At 42.4% G+C, this 27,120-nt stretch overlaps 1 protein-coding gene across 3 annotated transcripts in view; it reads left to right on the plus strand.

Annotated features, from left to right (window-relative positions):
- Positions 1 to 19,503: 19,503 nt before the first annotated feature.
- LOC115169223 (protocadherin-1) overlaps positions 19,504 to 27,120 on the plus strand; it is a 345,303-nt gene continuing 337,686 nt past the window's right edge. Inside the window, exon 1 of one of the 3 annotated variants that reach the window (XM_029724704.1) lies at positions 19,504 to 20,127. Coding sequence is in view for 2 of the 3 variants with exons in the window: in XM_029724700.1 (XP_029580560.1) it covers positions 22,233 to 22,351 (119 nt within the window). In the remaining variant the exon portion in view is untranslated. Of the gene's footprint in view, positions 20,128 to 20,157; positions 22,352 to 27,120 lie in introns of those variants that run through there. The other 2 variants (XM_029724700.1, XM_029724708.1) reach the window with 2 other exon arrangements.

The raw sequence follows: 27,120 nt of genomic DNA on the forward strand, positions 1-27,120 counted from the left end.
CCACTCAGACACGTGCACTGAGCAGTTTATTCATACATGCTTATTTTGCTACAGCTACGCTGAAAACAAATAGTATTTTTCTGAAGATATACTGTGTTGGTTTTACTTGAGGAAAAAACAGCCTATAATATCCATCACAGGCCGTGCCAAATGGCCAGCAGTTCTTCCTCTCCCTCCCTGTAGAAGTACTGAGAGCAATGCAGCCTTTTGACACTCCCTTTGCTTTACTTCAGAGAGGTGTGTGATTGATACTCACATTAAGCTTACACAGAGTCCCCTCTATCCTTCTCTCTCTCCCTCCATCTCTCACTTTCCCACTCTCTCACTTTCTCTCTCTCTCTATCTCGCGCTCTCTCTCTATCTCTCTCTCTCTCGGCACACACCAGTGGGCCTTCATTTCCCCCTCCAGCAGTTCCCCGCTCACTGTATCAACTCTGCTTCTCTGAAGGCGGGAGAGAGAGAGAGAAAGGGAGGGGGGAAGAGAAGAGAGAGCTGGGGAATATTATCATCTGTTATTTTTTTGCTCCCTCCTCTCCTCCAGGCTGCATTTCATGTACCACCAGTGGTGTGTATCTATCACTCACATACACGCACCTACAGAAGCCTAGTGGGCCAAATTCTCCCACACACAGAGAGAGAGAGAGAGAGAGAGAGAGAGAGAGAGAGAGAGAGAGAGAGAGAGAGAAGACAACTGGATCTAAGTAGCAAGAGTCAAACAATGGCACACAAATACATGCAAAATACTCACGCACACATTTGAAATACTTGCCTTTTTATAATTTCAAATGTTAAATACTTACATTTGAATTACTACAAATTACATTACATTTGCAAAAAGATTTCAAACATTCAAAAGGTCATAGACCCATGAATACGTTAATGGATACAAAAAAACACTTTTACCTCCATATCGTCATCTGGCCCTCACACTCCCCTGTCGTATGCTACACACACACACACACACACGCACACGCACACGCACACGCACACGCACACGCACACACACACACACACACACACACACACACACACACACACACACATGTCAAAAGCATATCACACATGGGATGAAAAGGGCAGTTTTGTGTCAGGTTTTGATCATTCGACTTGTCGTGATGGGAGCTGATCTGAGAAGATTTTTGATTTGATTTTATTAGGATCCCCATTAGCCAACACCAATGGCGACAGCTAGTCTTCCTGACTGTCCCTCATTACACACACTGTGGTCTCTCTCCTATATCCCTCAGATCGCTCCATCTCTCCATCCCTCTCTCCCTCGACCCTAATTGAGGATCTGCATGGTGAGATGTGGGGGATGAATAGAACTCGATCTAAGTAACGTCAGGGGAGCCTGGACACGTGTGTATGTACACGCATGCACACAAACACACACACACACATACACAAACATGCACTAACCCATGATTCACCAAACAATATTTTGAAAGAAGAAGCAAAGCACTTTAAGCACATGTTTTTGTTTGTCTCCTCCTTCTCCACTGACCGAAGATAACTGTATGTTGTTTTATTTTATTAATAATGCAAAATTAACAGCCGAACAGAAAGACTGACGTGAAGGCCAAATTACAGATGAGGAACTTCTTGATGCAATTAAAGCCTTTAAGGCTGGGAAAACTCCAGGGTTGGATGGCATACCAGTGGAAGAATACCAAACCTTTTTTGACATACTCAGAGGACCGTTGTGAGCATGTTTTAACCACTACTACAAAAATGGTAGATTATCAGATACTCAACAAGAAGGTCTGATTTCATTATTACTGAAACAGGATCCAAGTGGTAAAAATAAAAGTCCGTTCCATGAAAAAAATCAGAGGCCCCTTACATTTCAGTGTTGGGATGCAAAAATTCTAGTAAAATGCATAGTGCATAGACTTAAAAAGTTATTTTTGGATATTATTCTTCCTAGTCAGACAGGTTTTTTACATGAACGATACAAGTACTGGGAACTATAGAACACCATGAAAAATCTGTGAAACCAGGCCTGGTATTTAAAGCTGACTTTGAAAAGGCGTTTGATATATAAATGCCTGGAATATTAACATTTTTGAGAATCTGTTACAAAATGGGTTAAAGTTATGTATAGTAACCCTAGGTGTAAAATAGTAAATAACTGCTACTTCTCTGAAAGTATTAAACTGTCAAAAGGAGTAAAACAAGGTTGTCCACTATTGGTATATCTATTTATTAAAGCCTTCAAAATGTTAGCTATTAAAATCAGATCCAACAATAATATCAAGGTGCTAGAAATCAAGGGCTTAAAAACAAAGGCATCATTGTAGGCTGATGATTCATGCTTTCTTTTAAATACACAACTCGGATCTCTCCACAGCCTCATAGAGGATCTAGATACTTTTTCTAAGCTCTCTGGATTCCAACCAAATTATGATAAGTGTACTATAATACATATTGGATCACAAAAAAATATATACATTACTGTGTAGTTTACCAATAAAATGGTCTGACGGTGATGTGGACATATTTGTTACACATATACTGAAAGAAAGAAAGGATCTTACTACAATACATTTTAATAGAAAGCTAGCAAAAATAGATATGATTTTGATACCATGGAAAGGAAAATACCTGTCTATTTGTGGAAAAATCACTCTGATTAACTCTTTAGTCATATCCCAGTTTACCTACTTACTTATGGTCTTGCCTACACCTAGCAACCTGTTTTTAAATTATATGAGAAAATATATATTCAATTTTATTTGGAACAGGCAAGCCAGACAAAATTAAACGGGCCTATTTATGTAAAGTATATGAATTTGGAGGGCAGAAATTATTAAATATTAAAGCATTAGACTTCTCACTACAGGTGTCAGTCATACAAAAGTTATATTTAAATCTGAACTTGTTCTCTAGCAGATTAGAAAGAATGTCTCACCCCATGTTCAAGAATGGCCTTTTTCCCTTTATTCAGATTACAAACTCTCACTTTCAGTTATTTGAAAATGAAATCATCTCCAAAAATCACTATTTTTATAACAAGACATAGAAAGTTGGTTGCAATTTCAGTTTAATCCACCAGAAAAGACTGAACAAATAACACAACAAATATTGTGGTTAAACTCAAACATACTAATTGTTAAAAAATAAAGTATACTTTACAAAGATTATACATTTTTTAAACAATTAGTATGTTTGAGTTTAACCACAATATTTAGGACTGGTGGAGTTATGTCACACATGAAGCTAACAAAATATTTGGAAATGTCTGTTCTCCACAAAATTGTAACAAACTAATTGCAGCTTTACCACAAAAATAGAAGAGGAAAGTGGAAGGGGGAAAAAGTAAGGAACTTTTCTGTTGGCCCTGCATTACAGACTAAAATTGGTTAAAGAAAATTGTGATAAATAATAAGTGTGCCAGTTTCATTTAAGGACAGAAAAATTGACAGTTGTGCCATATAAATTTCAAAATAGTTGGGAATAGATTTTCAATGTACCGATTCTATGGTACATGGTTTATGAACTGAAACTTTGAATTGTTCAATGTAAATTATTATACAAAATTCTTGCAACCAAAAGAATGTTATACAGTGCATTCGGAAAGTATTCAGACCCCTTGACTTTTTCCACATTTTGTCACGTTACAGCCTGATTCTAAAATTGATTGAAACGTTTTTTCCTCATCAATCTACACACAATGCCTCATAATGACAAAGCAAAAACTTTGCAGGTTTATGAACAATTAAAAACTGAAATATCACAATTACATTAGTATTCAGACCGTTTACTCAATAATGTTGAAGCCCCATTGGCAGCGATTACAGCCTTGAGTCTTCTTTGGTATGACGCTACAAGCTTGGCACACCTGTATTTGGGGAGTTTTCCCATTCTTCTCTATGGATCCTCTCAAGCTCTGTCAGGTTGGATGGGGAGCTTTGCTGCCCAGCTATTTTAAGGTTTCTCCAGAGATGTTCGATCGGGTTCAAGTCCGGGCTCTGGCTGGGACACTCAAAGACATTCAGAGACTTGTCCCGAAGCCACTCCTGCATTGACTTGGCTGTGTGCTTATGGTCATTGTCCTGTTGGAAGGTGAACTGTCGCCCCAGTCCAGCGCTCCGGAGTTGGTTTTTATCAAGGATCTCTCCATACTTTGCTCCGTTCATATTTTCCTAGATCTGATTAGTCTCCCAGTCCCTGCCGCTGAATAACATCCCCACGGCATGATGCTTCCACCACCATGCTTCACCATAGGGATGGTGCCAGGTTTCCTCCAGACGTGACGCTTGGCATTCAGGCCAAGGAGTTCAATCTTGGTTTCATCAGAACAGAGTATCTTTTGGCAAACTCCAAGCGGGCTGTCATGTGCATTTTACTGAGGAGTCATCCTTCTGGAAGGTTCTCCCATCTCCACAGAGGAACTCTATGGAGTGACCATCGGGTTCTCGGTCACCTTCCTGACCAATGCCCTTCTCCCCCGATTTGTATTTTTTATTTTTTTTAACCTTTACTTAACTAGGCAAAAAGGTTAAGAACAGATTCTTATTTACAATGACGGCCTACCAAAAGGCAAAAGGCCTCCTGCGGGGACGGGGGCTGAGATTAAAAATGAAAAACTAAATGTAAATATAGGACAAAATACACATCACGACAAGAGAGACAACACAACACTACATAAAGAGAGATCTAAGACAACAACATAGCAAGGCAGCAACACATGACAACACAACATGGTAGCAACACAACATCAAAACAACATGGTACCATAGCAACACAACATGGTAGCAGCATAGAATATGGTACAAACATTAATAGGCATAGTCGATTGCTCAGTTTTGCCAGTTGGCCAGCTCTAAGAAGATTCCTGGTTGTTATTTTTTTTTGGTTGGTATTTTTGTTCTCTATTTTTTATACATTTGCTAAAATGACTAAAAACCTATTTTAGCTTAGTCATTATGGGGAATTGTGTGTAGATTTATGAGGATTTTATTTATTGAATCCCTTAGAATAAGGCTGTAACGTAACAAAATGTGGAAAAAGTCAAGGGGTCTGCATACTTTCAGAGTGCACAGTATATACCCAAAAATATATGGGCCATTGGAAATTATGCAGACAATTACATTGATGGAATCTACCATCTATCTCCACTATTAAAGCTGATCTACCCTCTAAAAAATATATTTTTAAATATAAAAACAAATGCACACCTTCACACACGCACATTCACACACACACGAACACACATTCCTATGTGGCCAGTACTGTAGATGTATGAATCAGAAGGAAAGAACATTAGCATTCCCATCTGCTTCTCTGTGCACAGAGGAAGGGAATGGGAGCATGGTTGACACTGTGACAGGAAGTTGGACCGTGTGTGGTATGTGTTGCGTGCATGTACAGCACATGTGTGTGTGCCTGTTTCTAAGTGAGAGAAAGGGTAATATTATTCCCCACACACACAGTGACATAGACCATTCTTTCCACAGTTCATCACGAAAAACAAACATACCAACTGACAATCTCTCCCTACATACATCAGACAACCTTCCCTACATACCATCACACAATCTCCTCCTACATACCATCAGACAACCTCCTCCTACATACCAACTGACAGCCTCCCCCTACATAACATCAGACAACCTCTCCCTACATACCATCAGACAACCTCCCCTTACATACCATCATACAACCTCCCCTACATACCATCACACAATCTCCTCCTACATACCATCAGACAACCTCCTCCTACATACCAACTGACATCCTCCCCCTACAAACCATCAGACAACCTCTCCCTACATACCATCAGACAACCTCCCCTTACATACCATCATACAACCTCCCCGTACATACCATCAGACAACCTCCCCTTACATACCATCAGACAAACTCCCTCTACATACCATCAGACAACCTTCCCTACATACCATTAGACAACCTCCTATATACCAACTGACAACCTCCCCTACATACCATCAGACAGCCTCCCCAACATACCATCAGACAACCTCCTCCTACATACCAATTGACAACCTCCCCCTACATATCATCATACAACCTCCCTCTACATACCATCAGACAACCTCCCCCTACATACCATCAGACAACCTCCCCCTACATACCATCAGACAACCTCCCTTACATACCATCACACAACCTCCCTCTACATACCATCAGACAACCTTCCCTACATACCATCAGACAACCTCCTTCTAAATACCAACTGACAACCTCCCCTACATACAATCAGACAACCTCCCCGCTACATATATACAGTACATGACCAAAATTATGTGGACACCTGCTCGTCGAACATCTCATTCCAAAATCATGGGCGTCAATATGGAGTTGGTCCCCTCTTTGCTGCTACAGTATAACAGTATCCTCTCTTCTGGAAGGCTATCCACTAGATGTTGGAATATTGCTGTGGGGACTTGCTTCCATTCAGCTACAAGAGCATTAGTGAGGTCATGCACTCATGTTGAGTGATTAGGCCTGGCTCGCACTCGGTGTTCCAATTCATCTTAAAGGTGTTCGATCAGGGATCTGTGCAGGCCAGTCAAATTTTTCTCCACCGATCTCATCAAACCATTTCTGTATGGACCTTGCTTTGTGCATGGGGGCATTATCATGTTGAAACAGGAAAGGGCCTTCCCCAAACTGTTGCCAGAAAGTTGGAAGCACAGAATGATCTAGAATGTCATTGTATGCTGTAGTGTTAAGATTTCCCATCACTGGAATTCAGTGACCTTGCCCAAACCATGAAAAACAACCACAGACCATTATTCCTCATCCACCAAACTTTACAGTTGGCACTATTCATTGATGCAGGTACTGTTCTCTTGGCATCTGCCAAACCCAGATTCGTCCGTCGTAATGCGTGATGGTGAATCGTGATTCTCACTCCAGAGAACACGTTTCTACTGCTCCAAAGTCCAATGGCAGCGAGCCATACACCACTCCAGCCGATGCTTGGCATTGAGTATGCTGCTCTTATGCTTGCGTGCGGCTGCTCGCCCATGAAAATCCATTTCATGAAGCTCCCGACGAACAGTTATAGTGCTGACGTTGCTTCCAGAGGCAATTTGGAACTCGTAGTGAATGTTGCAAATGAGGACAGATGCTTTTTCCGCGCTATGCGCTTCAGCACTTGGCGGTCCCATTCTGTGAGCTTGTGTGGCCTACCACCTCACGGCTGAGACGTTGTAGCTCCTAGACGTTTCCACTTCACAATAACAGCACTTACAGTTGGCCGGGGCAGTTCTAGCTTTGACTTGTTGGAAAGGTGGCATCCTATGACGGTGCCACGTTGAAAGTCACTGAGCTCTTCAATAAGGCCATTCTACTGCCAATGTTTCTCTATGGAGATTGCATGGCTGTGTGGTCAATTTTATACACCTTTCAGGTGTGGCTGAAATAGCCGAATCCACTAATTTGAAGGGGTGTCCACATACTTTTGTATATACAGTGCCTTGCAAAAGTATTCACCACCCTTATCATTTTTCCTATTTTGTTGCATTACAACCTGTAATTGAAATAGATTTTTATTTGGATTTCATGTAATGGACATACACAAAAGGACCTGAGCCCTAGGACCATGCCTCAGGACTACCTGGCCTGATGACTCCTTGCTGTCCCCAGTCCACCTGGCCGTGCTGCTGCTCCAGTTTCAACTGTTCTGCCTGCGGCTATGGAACCCTGACCTGTTCACCAGACGTGCTACATGTCCCAGACCTGCTGTTTTCAACTCTCTAGAGACAGCAGGAGCAGTAAAGATACTCTGAATGATCGGCTATAAAAAGCCAACTGACATTTACTCCTGAGGTGCTGACCTGTTGAACCCTCAACAACCATTGTGATTATTATTATTTGACCCTGTTGGTCATCTATGAACATTTGAACATCTTGGCCATGTTCTGTTATAATCTCCACCCGGCACAGCCAGAAGAGGACTGGCCACCCCTCATAGCCTGGTTCCTCTCTAGGTTTCGTCCTAGGTTCTGGCCTTTCTAGAAAGTTTTTCCAAGCCACCGTGCTTCTACACCTGCATTGCTTGCTGTTTGGGGTTTTAGACTGGGTTTCTGTACAGCACTTTGAGATATCAGCTGATGTAAGAAGGGTTTTAAAAATAAATTTGATTTGATTTGGAAAGTTTTTCATCGGCAGGGACTGGGAAACTGGTCAGAATTGAAGGAATGATGGATGGAGCTAAATACAGGGAAATTCTTGAGGGAAACCTGTTTCAGAGTTGCCGAGATTTGAGACTGGGACATAGGTTCATCTTCCAGCAGGACAATGACCCTAAGCATACTGCTAAAGCAACACTGAAGTGGTTTAAGGGGAAACATTTAAATGTCTTGGAATGGCTTAGTCAAAGCCCAGAGCTCAATCCAATTGAGAATCTATGGTATGACTTAAAGATTGCTGTACACCAGTGGAACCCATCCAACTTGAAGGAGATGGAGCAGTTTTGCCTTGAAGAATGGGCAAAAATCCCAGTGGCTAGATGTGCCAAGTTTATAGAGACGTACCCCAAGAGACTTGCAGCTGTAATTGCTGCAAAAGGTGTCTCTACAAAGTATTGACTTCGGGGGGGGGGGGGGGGTGAATAGCTTTGCGTGCTCAAGTTTTCCGTTTTTTTGTCTTATTGCTTGTTTGTTTCACAATAAAATATATTTCTTATCTTCAAAGTGGTAGGCATGTTGTGTAAATCAAATGATACAACCCCCCCAAAACATATTTTAATTCCAGGTTGTAAGGCAACAAAATAGGAAAAATGCCAAGGGGGGTGAATACTTTCGCAAGCCACTGTATAGTGTACCATCAGACACGGAAACAAGAGCACAGTGACATGTGGTATTGTTCACCAACCTGAACTATTTCTATCAAATAGTTCAAGTACAGCAGTCATGTTTTGACTTGGATAAGGGAAAATAGACAATGGTACAGACATCAGGATACGAACAGATGTCATACAAACAGCACAAACAGAATAATTGTATATGCAGTACAGCACTAGATACCATAAGCTAACACTCAGTCTACCTGGTTCAACCATGTATGAGTTCCATTTGTATGTAAGTCACTGTTTAATTGCTATTGCAATTATCTCCTGACCCAGGATCGGCTTAATTAAGCTACTTTTCACATACCTTCCATGGCAATTAATGCTGATTTGCATTGTTAATACAATGTCACCTTTCCCACCTCCTCCACAGCAAAATGTGAGAACCAAAATGTTGCCATGGTGACACGGCCATTAAACGGTGTACATCTGTTTCACCTGTTTGTTTAGTCTTCCAATATTTACTTGTTACATACAGAAGCTCATTTATATGGAAACAATTTTGAAAGAGGATCATTCAGTGGAGAGGTTTCTCTGAAACTTGGATTTGTTTGGGAAAAAACGATGAATCGTAAAATAAGCTAATAGTTCACAAAATATAATTCTGCAGTGGAAAGATACAATTGCTAGTAAGATGGCTGTAATAAATCATGTAATATGTCAAACACTTTGAGAAATATTTGCACAAAGGATTTGAAAACATTAATATTCCTCTACTATTTATGTCATCCAATCTCATTAAAAGCCAATGTAGAAAACAAATTAATCATGAAACCAGCACATTCAGTGTATGAGGATATTGTACCTTTTTTTTTACATGAAACGTCATAAGGATGGTTATTGAAACTCACATCTATAGCAAGAATAATCAATGGCTCTGAGAAAGCTAATTTGAACCGAAATGTCCATCCATCAGTCGAATAACCTTTGCTATGGTGAACGTGTCTGTTTTGTATTAAACACGCTGTTATTATCAGAATCATACTAACACCATGAATTCCGTGATTGACAGCAAATTCCATGGACGGGCTCTTTGATCTAACAAGACACCAATAGAGGCTTGACAAATGCAAAAACAAACCTTTGTTAACTGAGATACTATTGATTAAAATATCAGGTTGAATCTTTCAACTGGCTTGTAGAGGCTGGACAAACAAATGGTCCATAATGGTCCTTCTGGTTTTGAATGGCTTGGACAGACTGAAACATCAACAGGGGGTCCTTCTGGTTTTGAATGGCTTGGACACACTGAGAAATGAACAGGGGGTCCTTCTGGTTTTGAATGGCTTGGACACACTGAAAAATCAACAGGGGGTCCTTCTGGTTTTGAATGGCTTGGACAGACTGAAAAATGAACAGGGGGTCCTTCTGGTTTTGAATAGCTTGGACAGACTGAAAAATGAACAGGGGGTCCTTCTGGTTTTGAATGGCTTGGACACACTGAGAAATGAACAGGGGGTCCTTCTGGTTTTGAATGGCTTGGACACACTGAGAAATGAACAGGGGGTCCTTCTGGTTTTGAATGGCTTGGACATGCTGAGAAATGAACAGGGGGTCCTTCTGGTTTTGAATGGCTTGGACACACTGAGAAATGAACAGGGGGTCCTTCTGGTTTTGAATGGCTTGGACACACTGAGAAATGAACAGGGGGTCCTTCTGGTTTTGAATGGCTTGGACAGACTGAAACATCAACAGGGGGTCCTTCTGGTTTTGAATGGCTTGGACACACTGAGAAATGAACAGGGGGTCCTTCTGGTTTTGAATGGCTTGGACACACTGAGAAATGAACAGGGGGTCCTTCTGGTTTTGAATGGCTTGGACACACTGAGAAATGAACAGGGGGTCCTTCTCAGTGTGCTCATCAGGGGGATGTTATACTCTCCCTCGGCTCAGCAAGGGCTTGAAGCCAGACTACAAAGAGATCCCTTTCTCCATCGCTCTCCCTCTCTCCCTTTCTCTTTCCAACACTCTCTCCTTTCTTCTTCCCCTCCTGCTCTTTATTTGCGGCAGCCATCTCCGGTTGGTGGGATCAGTGAGGGACATAATGGGCTAATTAGGTGAATAAAACAGCACTCTGCCAATACAATGGAAATGTCAGACTCGGAGCGATAATTTGACTCCGAAGTGGAGGCGAAAGGGCGCTGGCGGATTTACTCAAGTGATGGGATGGACCTTTCCCTTTCCCCTTTATTTAAATGTCACTCAGGATTCAGGAACCATTAGAGGGGGTGAGGTGGCACCCGATTTGGGGTCAGGCTCTTCATATGATGGATGAAGGGTTGTAGATTCGACTGATAGTTGACTTCATAGAAGTAGTATTGGCATTTGAGTTTTGTTTCACTTAAAGGTGTGCCTATATCACTTTCTGACACTTTTAATGATTTGACCGATACAAAATGGAAGACAAACCTCATCTGCGTATTTGAAAACCAAATATTTTCTTTCTTATTCAGTTGCAAACAATTGCCCAACATTTAGACGGGTACATTTCTATGGCAATCCTTCACAACTAACCTGCTCTGGGGAAGGCTAACTCCATTTATCGTGAATGAAGTGCCTGAGCAATGAGTTCAGGGCCAATCAAATCAGATACATTCTCTCTTGCAAAGATTGTGTCATCATCCCCTTTATTTGGGTGGCAGGTAGCCAGGTGGTTAGAGCATTGGGCCAGGAACCAAAAGGTTGCTAGATTGAATCCCTGAGCTGACAAGGTAAAAATCTGTCGTTCAGCCCTGAACAAGGCAGTTAACCAACTGTTTCTAGGCCGTCATTGTAAATAAGAATTTGTTCTTAACTGACTTGCCTGGTTAAATAAATAAAATAAAAAAATTTGAGGAAGACAACGATGTTTTTTTGTGTACATTTTTTAAAACAAATCACATTTTATTTGTCATATGTTTTGTAAACAACAGATGTAGACTGAAACTGAAATGCTTACTTACTGGTCTTCCCAACAACACAAAGAGAAAATATAAAAATTCTAGAAAAAATTATAACATGAGAAATAAACACACAATTAGTAACGATAAGTTGGCTATATACACTGGGGACACGTACCGAGTTGATGTGCAGGGGTATGAGGCAATTGAGGTAGATACACTATATATATATATATAAAAGTATGTGGACGCCCCTTCAAATGAGTGGATTCGGCAATTTCAGCCACAGCCATTGCTAACAGGTGTATAAAATCGAGCACACAGCCATGCAATCACCATAGACAAACATTGGCAGTAGAATGCCTTATTGAAGAGCTCAGTGACTTTCAGCATGGCACCGTTATATGATGCCACCTTTCCAACAAATCAGTTAGTCAAATTTCTGCCCTGCTAGAGCTTCCTGGTCAACTGTAAGTGCTGTAATTGTGAAGTGGAAACATATAGGAGCAACAACGGCTCAGCTGCAAAGTGGTAGGCCACACAAACTCACAGAACAGGACCGCAAAGTGCTGAAGTGCGTAGTGCGTAAAAATCGTCTGTCCTCTGTTGCAACATTTACTACCGAGATCCAAATTGCCCTGGAAGCAACTTCAACACAATAACTGTTTATCAGGAGCTTCATGAAATGGGTTTTCATGGCCGAGCAGCCGCACACAAGACTAAGATCACCATGCGCAATGCCAAATGTCGGCTGGAGTGGTGTAAAGCTCGCCGCCATTGTACTCTTGAGCAGTGGAAACGTGTTGTCTCGAGTGATGAATCACGCCTCATTTGGCAGTCTACCTGTTGCCCCAATTCATAGTGCCAACTGTAAAGTTTGGAGGAGGAGGAATAATGGTCTGGTGCTGCAGAGCCCTGATCTCAACTCCATCGGACACCTTTGGGATGAATTGGAACGCCGACTGCGAGCCAGCCCTAATCGTCCAACATCAATTCCCAACCTTACTAATGCTGAATGGAATCAAGTCCCCGCATCAATGTTCCAACATCTTGTGGAAAGACTTCCCAGAAGAGTGGAGGCTGTTATAGCAGCAAAGGGGGAACCACCTCCAAATTAATGCCCATGATTTTGGAATGAGATGTTGGACGAGCAGGTATCCACATATTTTTGGTCATATAATTTAGGTAGGGGTAAGGTGAGTAAGCAACATGATAGATAATAAACAGTAGGAGTTTAGAGATAAAATATTTTGTCCAAAAAGGGTCATTGCAGATAGTCCGGGTAGTTATTTTGTTAGCTATTTAGAATGGCTTATGGCTTGGGGGTAGAAGCTGTTCAGGGTCATGTTGGTTCCAGACTTGGTGCATCGGTACCGCTTGCCGGTACCGGTAGCCGAGAGAACAGTCTACAACTTGGGTGGCTGGAGTCTTTGACAATTTTTGGTACTGCCTGGTATTTTCTGACACTTCCTGGTATAGAGGTCCTGGATGGCAAGGAGCTCCTCACCAGTAGTGTACTGGGCCATACGCACTACCCTCTGTAGAACAAGCAGTTGCCATACCAAGAGGTGATGCAGCCAGTCAAGATGCTCTCAATGGTGCAGCTGTAAAACTTTTTGAGGATCTGAAGGCCCATTACAAATCTTTTCATCCTCCTGAGGGGAAAGGCGCTCTCGTGCCTTCTTCACAACTGTGTTGGTGTGTGTGGACCATGTTAATTTCTTAGTGATGTGGACAAAGAGGAACTTGATGTTCTCAACCCACTCCACTACAGTCCCATCAATGTGGATGTGGGCGTGCTCGACACTTCGCTCCTGTAGTCCACGATCAGCTCCTTTGACTTACTGACTTTGAGGGAGAGGTTATTTTGTCTGTGCACAGCCATGCAGTCGTGGGTGAAAAGGGAGTACAGGATGGGACTAAGCACGCACCCCTGAAGGGCCGCAGTGTTGAGGATCAGTGTGGCGGATGTGTTGTTGCCTACCCTCACCACCTGGGGGCGGCCTGTCAGGAAGTCCAGGATCCAGTTGAAGAGGGAGGGGTTTAGTCCCAGGGTCCTGAGCTCAATGGTGAGGTTAAAATACCTATCACATGACACAGTTAGTAATGACAGCATTTGCTTTTCAAACTTTATTTTGAAATTGGCTAAAGGCAAACTGACAGCAGCAACAAACCATAGACATATAATCTATAGATGGCAGTTCCCATTGAAGCAAGACTGGCAGCCATTGCTAGTGTACCCATGAGTTTAATAGTCAAACCATAGACATAGAATCCATAGATGGCAGTTCCCATTCAAGTCAGGACTGCAGTCATTTCTAGTGTACCCATGGAGTCAAATTGCCAGGGTAAGAGGTTCCAAAACCCTTCAATGGATTTTATGGCTAAGGCCAAAATGCAACAAGCTATTCTACAGATAGAAGGAGAGATAGGAGTGGGGAAAAATGTGATTGTGCATTGATAACCACACCAAAGCACACCAAAGACTGCATTAACGATAGGCAATAAAATAAAAGCCTATTTCACACAATGGCCTGCTGAATTTTTTGATTTTGGCACAAATTAAAATGTGGCACTAGCCCATGGATTGATATTTCAGCATTGTCTCAAAGAAGAGTTTGGTGTTCGACTAGCCATGTGAGACATGCACGCGCAGTTACAAGCCTGTTAGTAGCCACCGTCGTAGTACGGATGAAGCCTGACCTGGAATGTGAAGCTAACTGAAGCTGGATAGCTTTCAAAAAGCCTGAGTAGATTATCTTGCTTTGTAGTATACCACTCAGGTGGTGTTAGTGACCGATCTCCCAGAGTCAGGACCATTAAACATAGATTGACTATTGGGGAGATGACACACACACTGATTGTGGTTAAATCAGTGCATGTTACACTGAGCAACACTTTCACAAACACATTCTAAAAACCATCAACAAATTCTCTGAACCTCAAATCCCAGTACAGGATAATGTTATTTTGTTATCCATCCGTATGGTAGGAATATAGAATGGCATTGTAAGTGGCAGTACAGTAAATAGAAAATAATGGGTTGGAAATCATCCACATATCATCCTAACAGCATGTAATCAAATGGTCTTTCTTCCCCCTACATAGATTGTCAGGAGGCAATAACAAATCTCCAAGGGTTAGATGCATCGAGCACAAACTGGTTTTGTATGGAATACCAGATAAGGTGTTGCTCTTCCGCCCTCATCCACCTCTAACTACGAGTCCAACGGTGAGGATCGATACCAGGAAGTGGATGGAGGTCACTGAGTTTCATCTCAACTTTCTGCTCAGTAGACAGACAAACTGACTGAACATCTAACATCAAAAGAAGAGCTTGTGATTTAACACTAAAAAGATTCATATTCGATACCTGCTCTGGGTGTATTTAATTTACGTGAGACAAGTATTGAATGCTTGTTGAGTAACATTAAGATTCCAATAAGTATTTTTAAAGGGGTGATGTAATGAAAAACATAACATTATGATTCCAATAAGTATTTTTAATGGGGCAGTGTAATGAAAAACTTAACATTATGACTACAATAGCTATTTTTAAAGGGGTGATATAATGAAAAACTTAACCTTGTGATTCCAATAAGTATATTTAAAGGGGCAGTGTACTGAAAAACATAACATTATGATTCCAAAAAGTATTTTAATGGGGCGGTGTAATGAAAAACATGATCACACAAATGAACGCTCAAAATAGCCAAAAATCCCTGACACAGAAAACCACACATTCAAATGTCAGATTTAGACGTTGATAAGCGAGTGAATATCCGAGCTAGCAACTGGCTATTTATCAAGTTGGCTAAGTTAATAAGTAATCAGGGTTAGGTATAAGTAAGTTAGTAAGTGATCAGGGTTAGGTATAAGTAAGTAGCCTTGTATTTACAACACAGTGACTCGTCCACAAGGGACAACAACACGTCAGGATTCGTACCACTGCCACTGGGGGATTGCGAGCCGAGGGCTCTGTCTAACAATCCGTCTGTGATTATGCTTGAGAGAACTGGCAGTTCTGAATGCACTCTGTATTTATTGATTAGCTATAATGCCTCAGTAAAGCATTTATTAAACCTGAGCTTCTAACATTACAGCTTGTTCACAAAGCCCCCCACCTCTCTCCTATAAGGTGCACAATAAGAACGTCTAGAGGTTAAGCTAACGTGCCCAGCTCTGATTGTGTGTGTGTTGGTCAGTGTGTGTGTGTGCGCGTGTGTGTGTGTGTGTGTGTGTGTGTGTGTGTGTGTGTGTGTGTGTGTGTGTGTGTGTGTGTGTGTGTGTGTGTGTGTGTGTGTGTGTGTGTGTGTGTGTGAGGGTAACATCCAGAGGGTGGCGAGGGGATCAACAAACCCATCCTCTTCAGGACACATTCGTGACTTGAATGATGTAAATTCATGTTCTACTTTTAAATAATAAAATGAAATAAAAATGAACAAATCCCCCTGTCATTTTGCAAGACATAAACCTCAGTAACATTTAATTTGAGTTATAGGCTATTTCATCTGTTACATGTGTCATTTCTTGAAATCAGACATAAACAAATGCATGTGGTTTACAATTAGACCTGCATCTCCATTATTTTGGATTAAATTGTGCTTAGTCCAAACATATCATTATTTTGTATTAAAATTGTGCTTAGTCCAAACATATAATTATTTTGTATTAAATTGTGTTTAGTCCAAACATATCGTGATGCGTGTCGGGATAGCCCTTCGCTCTGAAATCTGAAACGTTGCTGGCTTGGTCGAAATGGCTATCGAGGGTCAAATTAGCCCCTACATCCTCAATAATTTTCACTCCCTCAGCTTTGGGACACGCACGAATGGAGGGCAGAGGGTCGAGGGGAAGGGTGATTTGGGATTCAGACATAGTGTACGTGTGTGTGTGTTTCCGTGTGTCCATGTGCGTGCTTGCGTGAGGGAGGGAGGGAGGGGTTAGAGTGTGTGTATGTCATTACCACAATGAATAATTCATCCCCTTGTTTGACTTAATAACTCTGGAGTATCTGGGGATCAGGTTGGATGCTTGTTTGTTCTGTGATAAGCTGATGAAGCCTGTTATCTTAGCGGCCAGTGCTAAATTAGCCTGTTTTCTCCACTGATTTGAATCTCCTACACGGGCGCTTCTTCCGCACCATACCAAAAAGGAGGTTACCAGGAATACTGTGTCAGTGGCAGCATATTATGCAACATGCGTTGTGACCGAAATTGTCTTGTATATGAAGAGAGAGAGAGGCCGGTAAAGGGGGGGGGGGGGCATGCTTTGAGTTTGATGTCGCTGCTTTAAACGAAACCCAGAAAAACTGTGCAACACACAGAGCTTGCTCGGAAACGTTGGAGCGTGTGCCTGTTTGCGGTCCAATCTTTTAAAGTAAGTCTGGAGGTCTACACCTCATTAGTGCAGTCCCATCCTGCAGGATGTGGCTTTCTCCACATGCATGACTCCAGCTCTGTCAGAACACTTAAGCCTGCTGCGCTTCAAAATGGACAAATGTTCACCTTAGTGCTGGGAAAAGCTACCCAATCCTTTCTCTGTGCCGTGTCACTGCAATGCCATTTCTAGTGAATGTTAAACACACGCCGTCACGTCGTCTCTCCGTACACTCTTAGGGTGAAAAAGGTGCTATCTAGAACTTTAAAGGGTTCTTTGGCTGTGAACAGACCATCCTAGGTAGTTTAGAGTTCTGTTAAAATCCCTTTCAGACTGAAATACTCTCACCGTGCCTCTCAATGATCGCCTCTTATGATGATTGAGACTCATGATGGAGACTCATGATGGAGACTCATGATGGAGACTTATGATGGACTCTCATGATGGAGACTCATGATGGAGACTTATGATGGAGACTCATGATGGAGACATAATGGAGACTCATGATGGAGACATGATGGAGACTCATGATGGAGACTCATGATGGAGACTCATGATGGAGACTTATGATGGAGACTCATGATGGAGACTTATGGTGGAGACTCATGATGGAGACTCATGATGGAGACTTATAATGGAGACTCATGATGGAGACTTATAATGGAGACTCATGATGGAGACTTATGATGGAGACTCATGATGGAGACTCATGATAGAGACTCATGCCATTACACCTTCTTAATCACCATATTGATCCATTTGCGGTGGATTTCCTTTCTACTTAATTTCCAGTGAAGCTGCACAGTACTAGAGAGTTGAACATTTTATTAAACTTAGAACACAATCAGGACTACAGCCCATAGGGGAACAGATGAGGATGTGAGGGAGAGGTTTTTCCAGTGGCCCTCTCTTGTGTGGGGTTAATTGAAGTCTGTAATGCTTGGAAATGAACTCTACAAGGTGTCAGAGGATGTCTGAAACGTCTCTCTGACCAGGCTTCAACAAATGTTTTTTTACTTAGTAAATGCTCCTTTTTTTTATGGGAGGAGATTAAGGCAAACTTTTTTCTTTAAAGAAAAGCACCAGGAACTAATGAATAAAGTACTATTTATATGTTACTCTTTCGTTAATTGGGATTGTATTGCTTGCTTGACTTCTTGTCATATTGGAAGACATACCTATCTTGCCCCCAGTAACTTTGATTTATCTTTAAAGGTCAATTTACAAACTGTTAGACACAAGAATGACACCTCTATGGTCATACATGGGACTGTGTGTATGTTTTGGTGGTGCTAAAATAAAATAATTGTATTAATAATAGCCTATATTTATTTATATGTGATTTAATTATCACTGAAACATGTTTTCCTTTCTATGAAATAGGATTGATAATTGTAGGCTACCAATGATTTTGAATCTCAATCGAGGTAATTCCACTGGTAGTTGTGATTTTATACTCGCTATGACCGGCTACACCTGAGTGTGTGGATCTGTCCGATTTTCACACATCATTCCCATTTGGTCCTGCAGGTGGCGCGCGCTACAAGAACAACGAACTCCTGCTGCGCTCTGTTTTCGACCCCAGCTCATCTTAAATCAGCGTGTTACGCACCAACCTGATACCTGTATACTCAGTGAATTAGTGCAGTCTTCACATTTTAGAAGTGAGAGGGGTACGATTAAATAAGCAAAGGGATATAGCCCAAGCACGTAGGCTATGTGCTTGCTTGGATCTAGTTGACATGACTATTGCCTATAATGTTGAGGACGATTTGCCAAAAATATTCAGATAGGCTACGGCATTAAAGGAAGTCACGAAGTGTATGCTATTTGCATTTTATAATGTACAAAACATTACGATAATTTCCCCTTTAAAACGTTATTGTTCCACTGCCTTAAACGAATGATAGAAACAGTGTCAATGCTGAAATATGTGTTCCCCACATAACATAACCTATAGCCACCTGTCAAAATGTGTTAGAGTTCATCATGGACCGAGATGAAGGCGGAATATCCAGAATGATAGAACCAATGAGCGGATCAATATCTCTCTCTCTCTCTCTCTCTCTCTCTCTCTCCCTCTCTCTCTCTCTCTCTGTCTCTGTCTCTGTCTCTGTCTCTCTCTCTCTCTATATATATATATATATATATATATATATATATATAGTGTATTATTATTATTATCTCCCTCTATGTATATATACATACATATATATGGCGAATATGTGTGGGGTATATATATATATATATGAAACCGTGAGAGAGAGATTTCTAAAATGTAGGCTTGTGTGACAAAGATAATGTTAGGAAATCTACATAAATGGAACTTCCTTCGCTCCACCTTTTTTGCTGTTTGTGTGTGTATGTGTGTGTGTGTGTGTGTGTCTGTGAGAGAGAGAGAGAGAGAGAGAGAGAGCAATCATTTTGAAATCACTTCACTCTCACACACACAACTTGCAGTCGCGCGGTGAGCGGTGGAGCGAACGATCCCGAGGCAACCCATAGTTGTGTAGCTGTACAGAGGGTGACTGACAGAGGACCAAAACGCTGGCAACTAATGGACATATAGTATATTGTTTTGTTTTTTTACTCTGGAACCCTCTGCTACGGGAACATATTGAGGATTAGCTTAGCAGCTGGTGAGAATGTTCCAAACTAAGCACGGGATGCTGCCATAAAACTGGTCCGGAGACGTACTATATATGGTTGTTTCCGTATCCGAGGAGGGGACAACAATCTGATGTGCAGCGCTTCTGGTCACCAAGTTGTTTTCTGCCCGCAATTAACGCACTCGATTTGATATCAGGGGGACCGTCATTGGATTTGAAGGAATAGGCTAACCGTCGTCGGCTGATCAAGTGGATTGTTTGTTGTTGGGGGTTTTTTATCACGGGGAGAGCGTTGTTCATGTATTGTGGATTCCTACTTGTGGGGAGATATTGAGGGCTGAAGTGGCTTCGTTCAGGAGAGGAGGGGGATCGAAGCTTCTAGCCCGGCTGAAGCGCTCAGAACTGGGATAGGCTACTGAGGAGTTCTCATCCATCCAAGGTAGGCTATGAACTTCACTGTCACGACTCAGCGCTCATATGATGGCTTTATTGACCGTAAACACGCACATATTATGATTCACATACGAGTGGAGCCAACAAAATAGCCTCGAATCTTACATATTATAATTTCCAGATTTTGATAGTTCAATATTGTGTCCGTCACCTGCCTTTCATAACCTACCAGTCCCTTGGGTAGACTATGCGATCCATTACGCTCACTACATTACATCATATGCAGGTCCGATATTGTGTATTTTCCATTTCATTGGGAAATGTAGCATTATAATGCCGACTGGGGGATAGGTAGAACTAAATATTCCACAAACGTATGGGGATTTCGGTCCGTTTCATTCCGAGGGTGAACACTTGTTGTTTGCTTTCCGACCGTGGACTTGTGTCGGCGGTTGATATTCACCGCATGATCTTTCCACTGATGACTACCGATGTTAGATGTTTTCCCCTACACTAGCCTACTGGTGTTGATTACTCTACGAGACTCGGTGCACTTACCCCGTCCACCCTCGAAATGTCCTTTCCATATACGCCATAAATTAGCTAAAGCTCCCAACGAAATATCTCTCTCTGGGTTCACGAAAGCCGATTTTTATAAGGACTTCCAGTGAGGAATATTTGAATTAAATATTTATTCCTTTCCTAATTATGTATTTTTTTGGTGTGTATACCTCAGCCCAACCGAGCCAAATAGCCATATGAGTTGAATGTAATAGGCTAATAGTAAGGTCATAAATAGCCTAATCAATAGGCTATTACCATTACAATATATCAGGACAGAATACCCAGCAATAGGCCTATAGGCTAAAGTAGAATGATTGTAAATTCGCCACGAATTGCCAAATAAGTAACTTTTTTTAAATAGTCACCTAATGTAATTTATAAAACAGTCATATGGGTAGCCAATACGCCCTTCCAATTCAGCCCTCTATTAGACGCGCTTGTATCACCTGTAGCTGAGTCTTTGCAAAAGGCTTATTGTACAGTACCTTTTAAATGAACATTCCCTCTTATTTTAGCCTAGGACTTTTTATCGACGGCCAATATGCTATAGTTATAACTAAATGGCAATATCTGAACTATATCAGCTATTTTTAAAAGTAGTATCAATGGTGGACAGCTCTCTGAATCGGCAGCCGTAGCCTTTTCATGACAGCCTCACTGTGACATTACTGCGAAATCCGGTCTTTCTGGCTTCTCCCGTTCCAAGCTGTCTCACCCACCGAGGCGTCTAACCTGCTAGGCAGGATGGTGATGATGCGTTACACATGAAACCATAAAGATGAAACTCGCACCTCTGAATCGCCTATCTCTTAGAATGCTTTTCATAAAGAGTTATATAGGGAGATTGAGGGCGCAGGCAATTACCTCATCTCCTCGCCACATAATAATACTGGCCTATATCTATTTTTCTTCATTTTCATATGTAATAAAAACAAAATACAACTCTTGAATGGTGTTTTCCCGATAAGCGTTCGTGAACTTGATGACCCTCCCCACCGCAGGTCATTTGGCTATTGCAGAGCTCTTCCCAATTGGCAACAGGCTGCTGCATTCCACTTCAACCCTTCAAATAAATAGTCTAAACTCTAAACGTAGGCCATCACCGACAAAAACTGCGCTGTAGTAGGCCTAGCCACACAATCCTGTAAATTGTAGTCCGGCGTAGGCTAGTGACTGATGAAGCAAGCATTAGGGGGAGATAGGTTTTTGGGTTTAAGGAGCTTCAGTCGAAGCACCACGATTCCTTCCCCTCTGGTAAACTGCCAAGCGCCTCCACTCATCTTATTCCTTTACATACGGGGATCATCCAATTCAAATCGAATCGATGCTGACAAAGCGTTTCTATTTTACGTTGCTTACATAGCCTACCCGAAAAGGTGTAAAAAAAAACGTGGACAAAATGTGTTGCTGTATTTTAAAGGCCTAGGCCTACTGTAGATTGGTCAAGCACACTATTGTGGACTACTCCATTCAATTTTGTATACCTACGAGCAACAAAGTAACGCAGGTCAGTGGAGTGATTGGTTCCCGTCAGCCCACCGGGGACCGTGCAGTTTGAGTTATGCACTGAGGTTAATTATCTACACAATGGCGGATACTTTAATGTCACGCGCGGAGGGGATTCTGCGGGTCGTTTCAAGCTCCTCGTTTATTCGGTGTGTTTTACTGCGTATGTTAAGATCAGCATCGTCTTGCCTCATTGAATCGTGAGTATTTTCATTAAATTTGGTATTTTAAAAGAGTCGGCTTTAGTTGTTTGTGCATATTATTTGACAGTAGCCTACTAAATGATTCAGCTGTGTACTGTAGCCTATTGGCCTTGAGGAATTGTCAGCCTACTGGAGAGAGGCCTGTCTACATGTGACCGTTTTCCATAAGCCTAACGGCTTCTTGTGTCTGTTGTTTTGTATTACTGGTTTAATTTCTATATTTCTTAATTCCATTATTTTACTTTTGCATGTGTGTGTGTATTGTTGGGAATTGTTAGATATTGCTGCACTGTTGGAGCTAGGAACACATGCATTTCGCTACACCCGCGATAACATCGGCAAAGTATGTGTATGTGACCAATAACATTTGAATTGATTTTATGAAGTAGCATGTCTTTCCAATTCATTCTCCTACAAATCCACGTCATGGTCAGATTTCAATTGTGCAATGCGGCGACTGAGCAGGGAATGTCGAGATAAACTCGAAAAATAAATAGGACTTGTTGTGTAGGCTATGCACATGTGTATGTTAAATTAATGATCTGAGTCAACAGGTTTTCATTAAAATTCAGAACAGTTGAAATGGCATTTTTTTTATATTAAAGGTCTAAGCCGTCTACCATAGACCTCGTGAGAATGGGTGTGGATAATTGTCTATGCTTGAAATTATGCATTTCCACAGCATGTTTTGGGTTCATTAAATCCTATTCCAATTTAGTGAAAGTGACTTCCAATTAGGTGTGTTGCCACCGCAGCCAGGAAACAAGAGAATTTTTTTCTACATAGTAATTCGCCAGCATTAGACCATGTAGATTACATATGGATATAATCATTGCTTTCATTTGGACTCCAGCAACTGTAAATACATATGTTTTCAAGGAGCTCACGCCATGACGTCTGATATTTCCCTAGGTCTTATCTTGTAATATATAAGTAGAGAGTAGGTCCATCTGCCATCAGGGGATAATCCCTGTGTGTTTATACTGCGCGTTATGCTCAATTGAAGACAAGGCGGAATGGTGTCAGACAATATGAAGAGGGGAGTGACCGCGCTGTCTGGTTGAGAGGCTGGATGTTATGCACCTTGGTATGATCCAAGGAGGCAGCCGAATTATGGAGATCAAACACATGTGCCGTAGCTCTGGTATCTGTATATCATTGATCGTAGCTAGATAACAGCTCATTTTCTCTCTGGAGAGGGTGCTAGCTAGTGCATTGGCAAAGAGCAGTCAGTTGGAGCGGTTAGACCACAATCATTCTCACTCCAGTTTATCTCCTAGGCTAGACTAGAGGGAGATAGAGAGGATTCAGTGTCCTGCTCACCTAGACTACAGTCTTCCAGCCCAGTACAGTGTCTCTGCCACAGCACAAGAGACAGCGTCTCATCAACCCTTCACCTCTCTATTAGATACAAGGCACTGCTAACAACCATACGTGGTGGTGAACTATGTTACAGCCTGAAATTGTTCCTGATATTGTTTGCAGTGCGTTCCCACCAGCAGCCCCACAGATAGTCCCAGCATGTTGTGTCTCACTGTACGTCATCCTAGCATGCCATATCTCTGCCAGCCAGCACCAGTGGGTGGTGTAGTGGAGCACTTTAGTCTCCATTCACCCTAAGCAGCCAGCCGTGGCTCGTGGTGCCATCCCCCTATGGTCTGGCACACAGGCTAGCACACAGGCTAGCAGACAGGCTAGCAGACAGGCTAGCAGACAGGCAACCAGCAACAGTTTGCCTGCTTCCCAATAAAGGGGAGAGAGTGATCTGGGCCGAACAATTGGGTTGAATGAAATCGTTAAAGTAATCCCTTGGGTAAGGGACCACCCATCTAGTATGGAGACAAGCCCCCGTCCAGCAGTCCCCAGAGCGGGGAAGAGAATGGGGGCGATTGTGCTGGACAATGACCTGGCTGGATGGGCCATCCAAGGTTGGGTTCTGTCTGGCTTTAGGACTTGCTCACCAAGCCCTCTCACCTTAACCCGCCCTCCTCCATCCATAGGCACTCCAGGCCAGTTTCTTGTATTGTGGCGATAGAGAGCAGTAGCAGGAGGCTGTTCAATGTGCTCCTCAATTCTGACGATGGAGCCAAATAATATGTGTGTGTGATAGATTTAGATGTCCAAAGTGCTTATGCAATAGATCCCTTCAAAGCTGAACAGTTGAAAAGCCAGTGTATAAAAAATGCAGAGTCCTGTTCTGTGTGATTGGTACTATGTGGTTTATACATGATGGGAAAACTCACTAATACATAAGATGGTAAAGAATGTGCCTGATTGGCTGGAAGAGCTGTGTGTGTACATGTGTACATGGGCTGTGTGTGTGTTGGTGGGGGGGTTCCACTACTTATGTTGTTGTTTGGTAACTAGGTAATAACAGTTGCTGTCGTACTCCAAAACTCAGCAGTAGCACAACCAATTCTAAAAACATATAAGCTAACCTTTCATTTGTTTGCCTTGAGCTCTTATGAGGAGTTGGTAGGCGAGTCTTGTATAGTGCAGTAACAGGCCCTGTATTGTGAGGTTACACATTAACCAGGGAGGGGCAGATGCCATCGTCCGGTGCTCATAGAGTCAATCATTCCTCCAGCACGTCTGGAACTATGACACTTCTTCACCTCCATAAATGCCACTGTGTAATTAGGTTCTTGAATTATTCAGCCTTATGCACATTCCAATGAGGGCTTGAGTGAAGTGTGTGTACAGTGTCTTGCTACCGTGATGCAGCGGCATCGCCATGGTAAATGACTTAGCAAACTGGTCGGCCTGCTATGCGTGTATCGCTGTTTCTTACACAACTGCTTTTGTGTGGCTTTATTAAGGCTTGACTGTAGTTGGCAGAGCCTAACGGTGCTGTGGCTTGTTGTGGAGTACACCGTAGTGTAGTTAGCAGACCTGGGTTCAAATACTATTTGAAATCTTTCAAATACTTTGGCGTTTGCTCTAGAGTTTTAGATGTAAAGGGGTTAACATTTTTGGAACTATTCTATTGGTCCATTAAGCCAGACAAGCTCAATCGGGCATATAAAGTAGGTCTATTTGAAATGATTTCAAATCGTATTTGAATCCAGGTCTGGTAGCTAGCTGGCTGGTTGAGGGAAGGTTGCTGGGGGGTTAGGATGATGAATTCCTAGCCACGGGTTTGAGTTAAAACCTTAATACAACGGTTGTGCGCCGTGTCAGCGGGGAGGCCTCAGAATAGCAATTAGCCTGTTAAATCTGTTAACCTCCCTCAGTGTGGAAGCACAATGCTCACCCAGAGAAAAGAGGGAGAGGGAAAGATGAGAGGAGGGAGGGAGGAGAGCGAAGGAAACTGAAGGAGGGATGGAGTTGGAGATACAGAGAGAGAGGGAGTACATGAGGGAGAACGGGAAAGAGAGAGCTAGAGAGGGGTAGCAAAGAAGGGAGGGAGAAGAGTGTATGGAGAGAGAAAGAGAGAGAGATGTACAATGAGGGGATTTGTAATGGGTCTTTGTGAGCAGGATTTAGCGTGCAGCAAGTATTCTAGTAGAGGACACAGCATCACAGGTGTAGGGCAAGTGTGGGTGGCAGGAACAGACAGAGAAATATGAAAGCAGTAATGGTTGTGGAGCATAAAGAAAACAGCCTGTCTCACGCAGTACAATACACAGTTTACAAGTCAATGCCTTTTTATTCTGACATCTATTGGTTTAAATACCGTTTAAAGTTGACAGAATCAAGTGGGTGTGGTGAGAAGGAACGAGGAAGCTACTAGTTTCCAAGGTATTCTACGACAGCAGAGTGCTCTCGCTCGCGTTGTTCTCTTTCGAATTCTCACACGTCGCTCACACACGTCTCCACCACTGCTGATGAGGAAGGTCGGGAGAGTTGGCCCCTGTTGATTTAGTAGCCGAAAAGCTTTGTCGCCATAAATCGGACCCCCTGTTCTCTAAATCCTGGACTGCCAATGTTGACAGATAAGGCACTGAAGAAAGCTGTGTTGACGGCCCATTGTCATTCAAATATATGCGCTATTGTCTGCCGTTGCTTGTCTGGACACTGGTCGGAGTGTCCCCTCACTCCCCTTTCCAGGAAGGCTGAAAGGGGTAGTGGTTAAGGGGTAACGGGGAGGTGGGTTAAGGCAATGCCAGGTGCCAGATGTAGATGTGACTTTCTTAAGTCTGGAGTGTTTTGTAAACGTTGGAGTCGTTAAGGGGCCCTGCCACTCAGAGCCACCAGGGTGTTTCATTTCCATCTCAATGTCAACCTCTTTGCCAGGCCACTCAGTTCGACCAGTCACGCACACACACGCGCGCACGCACGCACGCACGCACGCACGCACACACACACACACAGGAACCTTCTCTCTCTCTCTCTCTCTCTCTCTCTCTCTCAGAGCACACACTAGCGATGTTGCTCTGCTCTTCTCCTCGGTGCTCGAGCCTCAACAACTCCCTGACTCTGCTGCCGTTCACATACAAACATGCACCCTCACTCCCTGACACACATCCACAGTCGAGACTGTTCCAGTGAGAGTCCAGAGGTGTGGGGAAGGATCAAATCAATTTTCTTTTTTTTAAAAATGTTGTTTCTCACATGCGTCGAATACAACAGGTGTAGACCTTACAGTGAAATGTTTACTTACAAGCCCTTAACCAACAATTTTTTAAAATAAAAAATAAGTGTTAAGAAAGTATTTACTAAATAAGAAAGTATTTACTAAATAAACTAAAGTAATCAAAAAATTAAAAAAGTGACTATGCATGGAACATTAACAGAGAGTAGCAGAAGAGTAGAAATGGGGGAGC

Source organism: Salmo trutta, chromosome 3 (assembly GCF_901001165.1).
Source record: "Salmo trutta chromosome 3, fSalTru1.1, whole genome shotgun sequence".
Classification (NCBI taxonomy): domain Eukaryota; kingdom Metazoa; phylum Chordata; class Actinopteri; order Salmoniformes; family Salmonidae; genus Salmo; species Salmo trutta.